The sequence below is a fragment of the Prunus dulcis genome, chromosome 1, assembly GCF_902201215.1.
Source record: "Prunus dulcis chromosome 1, ALMONDv2, whole genome shotgun sequence".
Lineage (NCBI taxonomy): Eukaryota > Viridiplantae > Streptophyta > Magnoliopsida > Rosales > Rosaceae > Prunus > Prunus dulcis.
Window position 1 is genome coordinate 12733045 of NC_047650.1, and position 8394 is coordinate 12741438.

Below are 8394 nucleotides of genomic sequence, written 5' to 3' on the forward strand. Positions count from 1 at the left end.
ATTTACACAATTAGCCTTCTGCACATTTTTGCTCACTGTACAGTCTCTAGCAAGATGTCCAAATCTGTCACAGTTATAGCATTTTGGTTTTCCCTTATACCTGCACTCACCAAAGTGATGCTTTGAACACACCTTGCATTGAGGCTTTGTGTTTTCCTGATTTGAGAACTGAGTTGAAGTGTGGTTCTGTGCAGAATAATTATTCTGCTGTGACTTGTCTTTTGCCTCCCATGACTTCCCTTTAGAATTCCAGCTTTTCTGTGACTTAGATGAACCAGATTGAGAAGTGTTTTTGTTCTGACCCTTTGCATTCACAGTGAATGAGGCAAATGCCTTCTCAGCTGTATCAACACTATGCATTTCAAGCCTTTGCTCCTGACTCTTCAAAATTGCAATTACTTCCTGCAAATCCACAGTTTCTAGTGTCTTTGTGTTTTCAATCACAATGCATATAGGGTCATACTTCTTACTTAGACTAATTAACACCTTCTGAACCTGCCTCTCGTTTGACAGAACTTCACCAAATGTTTTCATTTGGTTAATCAATTCAGTTAGTCTAGTAAGATACTCAGATAAGGTTTCACTATCACGCATCCTAGTGTATTCAAATTCACGTCTAAGATTTTGAAGTTTTACCGATCTAACATGCTCTCCACCATGATATTCTGAGTATAGCAGATTCCAAGCCATCTTTGCAGAGTCAGCATTTGCAATTTTGGGAAAAATCTGATCAGAAACAGCATTTTGAATGATACCTAAAGCCTTCGCATCCTTCATGAGAATAGCAGCTGTTTTCTCATCAATCTCTTCTTTTGAACCATCCTCAGATTCCTTCTTCGTTTGTGAATCTGGGATTAAAACACCTTTCTCTACTAAACCCCATAAACCATATGATCTGAATATGGTTACCATCTTAATCCTCCAAAATTCATAGTTCTCACCTGAGAACATGGGAATTCTAGCTTCTGAACTTCCAGAGCCAGCCATTACGTATTTCAAAATCACCTGAAACAAGATGTTTTCAGATTTGACCCTTGATCACACTCAGTCAGCTTCGTGAGCTTAGAATGAGCACACCTTGATCGATTTTCTTCACAGAACAACGCCCAGCTTTTGGATGATCCAACCTGGCTCTGAGGCCATGTTAGAGTTTTAGGATCAGAGAATTAGATTTGGAGAGAAGAGAGAAGAGAATGTAAGAGAGGCTTCTGTAATCCAAGTCTGCTCTGCTATACGTGTAGCAGAGAGAACATTCTCATTAGCTCAGTGATTGATACAATACCTCACACTCTTGGTGTGAGGAGAATATAACCGTTAGCACAGTACCAGCTGGATGCAGTTCATCAATGCAATCTCAGCCATTCACAATCTAACCAATCTAGCTATGACACCTGGACTAAGTATAAAGAAATACAAATAAGAAAACAGAACTCTTAATTTGAGAAATCAATCAAGCACTTATAATTCAACAGATAATGGGTAGAACAAAAGATTATTGGGGAGGACAAGGGAATAAGAATAACTAGTAGACGAATTTGATAAAAACATGAGATGCCTTGTCTGAATCTCATTAGAGAAAGAAAAATAGAAGAAAACAAAGACCATGGTAGTTCATTACTAATACTTTACGTTCTTACAGAAATAGACAGCTTTAACAGCTGGGCAATTTTCAAATGTAATGCAGACTATTTAAGTATTAATGTACCATCTTCCCTCCTGTTACGAGGGAATTGAATTTGAACCGGGGAAGGGTATTCTGGAGTAATTTTTTGGTGTTACTCCGATCATATGTGCATGATGTGAATTTCATCGTCCACTCATATTTTAATACGTGAATACCTGAAACACTCAAAAATTAAGTATTTAATTTCTGAAAGGTTTTACAAAGCTTATGTTTTGGATTATGTCAAAATATTGAGAAAAGGCAATAATAATACATCAACACCCAGGCCCTGACCAAAACAAAACAAAGAGAATAGGCTCGGGACAAGGAAGCTGAACGTTAAGAAGCGGAAATAAAATCCAAGAAGAAAAGCAACAAAACTACAACAGGCAGCATTAGAACCACTGACAAGACCAGCTGGCCTAAGCAACAACTACCCAAAAGAGAGGCCAGACAAGTAGCAATCACCGACAGCCACAGGCCGAGAGAGCTAACAAACCAAAAACCAGGTACGCCCAGAGGAACACAAACCACATCGATGCAAACGGGCAGCAACAATAGCAAATATATGTTTTCAATAACAAGACTGATTTTCTGGGGAAGAACAAAATGAAGTAAAATATATGTTGATATTGCAGAAGACAGAATAAACTCGAGGCTAGGGTCTGCTAATTTATTTTTATTTTTTCCCAATCCTTGATTCGAATTGCACATCAAATGTATGTATCGAAACTACAGTTCATTTACGAGCTCACTCAAAAGTCCAAGCTAGAGCTTTTCAAAATGGATCAAAACCAGAATGAGCTTACCAAGTAATTTAACACTTAATGTAGCATTTTTGTAAGGCAAGACTGAAAATCTTATATGATTAGTCACACATGTGACATGGCAGAAACATACAAGGGAGTCAATCAAATATAATACAATATCACTAATCAGAAGTAAATTTTTAGATCACAGCATAACAAATCTGCAACTATCAACATGGCTTGGCTCATGCGTCCTCCAGCAGTGTCAACTTCTTTTTCGATATACTGAATCACCATGGCGTGAACCCCAATATAACATGAACCTGCCTCCAACCAACATGGATCCTGTCTCAACTCACCACAAGACCAGAGTCACTGAAAAACCATCAACTTGTATGATCAAGAGGAACGCGAAATATCCATAAATATCCAAATGATGAATAAAACAATATGGGATTGTTTGTGAAAAAGGACAAGCAAGGAAATTTCTTTATTAAAAAAACAAATTAAACACAACAGAAGTACAGATAATGATTACCTGAAGGCAGAGTATTATTATGGAAAGCCATTCCTTGTCAATTACACGGACAGGGATTCATCAGTATTGGCATGGAACAATCACCCGCTATAAATCCTGAGACTACTTTCTCATCTTTATGCCACAGATATTATTGAATTTGATTCGGGCACGGATTCCAGGTCATCAGTTGCTTCACCCAACTGGCTGTTAAGAATTTCCAAAACATTATCTGGTGGACATTTATGTGCTGGATTCTTTGGAGATGTTTGGCAGAAACATTCGGGCCAAGAATTTGTATAGAAAGAATCAGGGGGAATCCGCTTGTGGGGCCCGCCAAGGTTAGTATTGAGCATGGCTTGCCTAACAACTTCTTCAAAACCAGTTGTCCGTCCCTTCTCTAGATCAACGAAGATTGGAGCAAGAGCTTTCCTATCGGGTCTAATTGTGGTCCGGAAGCCATAATATAGGCGGTGTCCAAGGAGATTGTTGGCAAAGTTGCTAGGGCCATCATATGTAGGCATAAAAATATCAGAGAGGAGGCAAACCATGTAGTCCACCGCAGACCCTAACAATCCCTGGGTATTTTCTGCTAGCTCGTCTACGGGATCTACAGAACTGTGGTTCTCAAGGTGAGGGAACAAAGTCCGGAACGGTTTCATGAATCTCTCTCCACCAAATAGTTCACCAGCAGCTAGGTATATCCTGGTAGAATTGTTAAACCCCATTGCACGTAAAATAAGACCAACCTGCATAGAAAGAGGGACATAACTTTGTTAGTGTTTTATATAGGAAATGAGTGTTATCACTTGGTAAGCAAAACATAACAAGATACTGATGCAAGGTAACAGCCATCCAGGGTAGTGTCACCATTCACCGGCAGTATAAATAACACTTCCCAACGACAAATAAAAAAAAACATTAACAAGACAGATAATGTTACCTCTTCTGGAGTTAATGGGCATTTTCCAATGGCTCTTCTTTCCTCATACACAAGCTTCTTTGGGGCAAAATTTTCTTTCCGATATTTCTTCAAAATCTCTTGCTCTTTGAGGTTGAAAATATCAAAACAGCTGCAGAATAATCATACCATATTTTAAGAAGTCCTCAGATAACATTTTTCAAAATCTTAATCATGAACTATTCCAGTCATGAAACAAACAGATTGTACCCCTTACATAGCTAGTGGCTATGAAATAGAAGAATTCTTGGCATGATATAAAGGAGAACAGTCCAGTCATTCCTCATTTTATATAAGGATTTCACCAAGAAATTAACTCATATTAGTGAGACTCTATAGACAGGCCACACTTGTGCTGGGAATCTTAGTTTTGACCAATTGATGCTAAAGTTAACAAATTAAGTTCAAGCTGTTGTGCTAAATTACTATCCGAGTTTATATTTTACCTTATTTCTCTCCTTGTTCTACATCAATTAGTGTCACACTGATCTACTTCCTACGACACTCACGGCGTTAGTTATGCTTGAAACTATGGCATTAGTTACCTTATTTCTCTCCTTGTTCCACATCAAATCTTTGATTTAATTTAACCCAACGTGCGCATTGTACACAAGTGTCTTTCTAGATGTGACCCTGTGTGAGGTTTGGTTGGATTTTTCACTCCTATCACATTCTTGCCTTTTAAGCAGATATTTCGCCATATGCAACGATGCCAACCATTTGTTCTACATCTGACCCACCACCACCATGCAGATGCAAACGTGAATTTAGAAAAGATAATCAGATAAGAACGTACCCAGCAAATGCCAGCATATCCATTTCAAAACGAAGATGTATGGACATGAAGTGACCTTGTGAGCGAAGCTTATCAACTATTGACTGACTTAGCTTCATTATATTTGTCTTAAATCTCAGAGCATGATAGTTCACTCTGCACCTCAAACGTTGATACTCAGGGTTGTCAATTTCTTCTGCCAAACGATGTGAAAAGGGAGTAAGATAAATAGCACCATGCTCCTTCATTTTCGCAAGAGCATCCGTAGTATACCAACTGATAGGAGCATCTCTAGGAGGACGAAGCTGAGACAAGGTTTAGAGGAAGGAGTAAACATTTCAAACCTATTGAACAACTCAAATTTTATTTCTGAATGTGATCAAAACAAATACGTATGCTTTACCTGTACAGCTTTTATCTTCTTTGTCTTCCCATTTTTGCGAATTTCTGGTATTTTTTCTACAATTTTTACATCATACCTCAATGACATGATAAAATGCTCAACATCATAGATACCATGGAAACCACTGCACATGTTAAAGATAACATGCTGCAGTTAAAAGCATTTAACATTTTATAGAGTTTACAGAAACAAGCATTCAACTAATCAATGAGAGCAGTGGACACATTACTCAAAGTTCCACAAAACAAATTCCTTTGTTTTCCGAAGCAAATATAAGATTAATTAAAATATGGAGGGAGATATTCCTATGAAAATATGCAAAAAGATCTACAGAAAAATGCATTCATGCAGTTATCTTAAAGCTGTAACTTTCCTCAGAGTTGTTTTTATTAACATATTACTTTCCTATCTATGAGAAAAAGATATCCAAAGCAACAAAGTTGACCTTCCTTAAACTTAATTATCCAAATTCTTAACTAAACCTGTAAGTATAAAAATTGCAGACTCAGAGAATCCTCAATCGGAGGATCCACATGTCAACAAAATCAGAAAATTGTTAAATGGAGAAACTCAAGATGTCTGTAACTATTGAAACCCTTAAGCAAGTCCCCAAGAGAAGAGTCGTCCTAGATCAGCTAATGAATAAACTTGAAAACTGAAGGCCTTTCCAATGAAATCTCTTATTATGTAGGTTTTAAGAACATGTGATGAAAGAAGAAGAGAAATAATGTCTTACAGCAACAAGTTCTATCTGAAAACATCTTCCAATTCCTCTGTGTGACACATCTATCATGTAGCTACATGTTTGTCACAATTCTATGTACCCTACCTCGTCTCTCTTGGTTTAATAGCCTCAATCAGAAAAAGTTAATAATTCTATATTAAAAGTGAAATTTGAATAGGTGAAAAAAATCTATATATGTGAAATAAGGGTCAGACAACCATTGAAAATAGATACCTGTCATCATGCCAAAAAGAGTTTGCATCCAATTCAGGCAGCACAAGTGTAGCATTCATGATTCTTGCTGCAAGAACAGCATTACATATCTAAAACATCCAAGACAGTAACAGAAGGTAAATATTTCCCTCATAAGAACATGGGTGAAAATATGCAATTACAGATCATACAGAAAAAGAGAAAGTTACGGACCGCTGTACGTTGTTGATTGAGACCACCATTACAGCGCACTCGTAGGTAGCCGTTAATCTCCCTAGGTGGAGCTGCCACAAAGTAGAAGCACCAGAACAACTTAAAAATGAATTTTACAAAAACCAAAGCACAATTCATTGAGAAAAAAGGATACACATACGAGGCCAATTAGATCGTGGAGCTGATGATGGTCTCCAACCACCAGAATCAGCACTTCTCCAAAGTTTATCCAAGTTCAACTGCATATACATGGTAAGAAAATTCAGAGTCAAAGTTTCAACAAATACATAACAAGCAGTTCCGCTGTTACATTTTTTTGAGCAAGAGACAATTTTATTGTACAAAAACATTAAACTCAACCTTAGCTTCCTTCTTACAACCTTTTTTTTTTACTGGGCCATTACAAAATACATCACAGGAAACTCCTAGTGACGTTGAAATGTTGATGTATTATCATCAAAAGCATCTCAGAAGGGTAATTTCGAATGTGTTTTTTTTTTCTTTCTAAAAAAAATGTAAAATTGGATATGGCATGAGTACTTTATGCTTGATTGCTTGATGTTTTACACCAATTTTTTTTCCCCCCAATAACCATGTCATCATATCTTCTTCACTGATCATAGACAAAATATCAATTTTCGGTTATTATCAATACCATTACCTTGGCATTACAAATTTTGAATTTTCAGCAATCTCATTCATATCAAAGATAATGTTCAGTCAATAGGTAGCAACAGAAAAGTAAAGGTATTTAATTTCCAGGGTCATTTGACTACATCCTACTAGCACTAAATCACTGCTTCAACCTGATATACATACCCAGTAATCTCTCCAAAAGATACTGATTTATTGAGATAAAATTCCTAATTCCAATGTATCCAAGAATCAGTAGCATTTACCTAGTAATTAGCATAGTTGAAGTAAATCATCGTTCAAGACAAAGCACCTTTTCATCGTTATCACTAATTCCGGCAAACAAATAGAAAGCGAACACTGAACTAATGTGCCAATCTATACTAACTAAAATTAAACAGGATGATTCTAAACCCAGCTTCAGACTAACCTCAGGGCGAAAGCCGGATGGACCACCGCCATTGCTCGTCCACAAAACCAGGAACGAAATGGTGCATATGACAACCAGAACAGCGATCAATAGCCTCCCAATCATGCCCTTCACCGCTCCTGCTTGCTTCGCATGCTGCCGATTATAAAGCCCCGGTCTGCATCAAATCAACCAAAGAAAATTATGACTACTTGTGTTTTGTTATCGGGAAAGTTCTGAATCGGAGCGAGAAAATGGTAGTTGATTTACCTTCGCATTGTTTGAGAAATTGAGCTTCTTTCTTGCACAGTCCACTTCAACCGCCACTCTCTTTCTTTAATTTCGGTGATTGAATCTCTCCCTATGTATAAAGGAAAAATACATTGGTGGCCTCTATTTATACCCAACTTTTTGATTAATTAACCCAGCTTAATATCTTCTATATATAAAAAGCAAAAGACAAAAAATGATGAAACATTCAAAATACCAGAAAATATTCTTAGTCAATTCAAATATTAAGAATTGAAATTATTAATTAAATAAAGATAATATAGTAATTTTACATTTTTATATTAAAAAATTAAAATTAAAAACAAAATATAAATAATAAAAAAGAAAATCAATTGGCACATGCTCACCTGGTTTAAGGGCTAGTGATTTAGAATAGCTCAACTGGTTTAGGGGTGTAAGTTGGATTGGAAATTCCAAATTTGATCCTATAATTTTCAATTTTGGCGAGTTCAAATCAATTTTAATATCCAAAAGTTCAAATTTATATCTCACAAAATTTCTATACAAATAAAAATAAAACAAAATACAAACTATGAAAGAAGCATTTTGAACATGCATATCAGCACAAAAATTATTATTAAGGGCTTTTTATCACAAAATGTTTTTGAAGTTAACCAAACTATCATGTTACATCTTATTTTTTTTTGTCATGATCTCAAGATTTGTGGTGCTCACAAATAATCCATGTCATGAGTGTGCGTTCAAAAATATGTTAGATTTTTGATGTGACATATTAAGTAGGACTCATATATCTAATGATATCATCGAGTGAATTAAATAAAAAATATTCTAAAAATATGATTTATAGTTTTGTCTTTTAGTCATGTTTTGATTTTATTGGAT

At 36.2% G+C, this 8394-nt stretch overlaps 1 protein-coding gene across 2 annotated transcripts; it reads right to left on the minus strand.

Moving 5' to 3' along the window:
* Window positions 1-2329: 2329 nt before the first annotated feature.
* On the minus strand, window positions 2330-7614 carry LOC117616740 (O-fucosyltransferase 1-like). 2 transcript variants are annotated; one of them, XM_034346143.1, is made up of 10 exons: window positions 7531-7614; window positions 7282-7438; window positions 6379-6457; window positions 6219-6289; window positions 6027-6115; window positions 5069-5192; window positions 4687-4970; window positions 3873-4002; window positions 2951-3678; window positions 2330-2757 (listed from the first exon to the last, which is right to left on the minus strand). In XM_034346143.1, exons 1-9 carry the CDS (start codon window positions 7536-7538, stop codon window positions 3067-3069), a joined length of 1554 nt encoding a protein of 517 aa, XP_034202034.1. In that variant the 5' UTR covers window positions 7539-7614; the 3' UTR covers window positions 2330-2757; window positions 2951-3066. The 2 variants fall into 2 exon arrangements, with proteins under 2 accessions (XP_034202034.1, XP_034202033.1); XM_034346142.1 differs by having other exon boundaries at window positions 2330-2787.
* Between the last annotated feature and the right edge of the window lie 780 nt (window positions 7615-8394).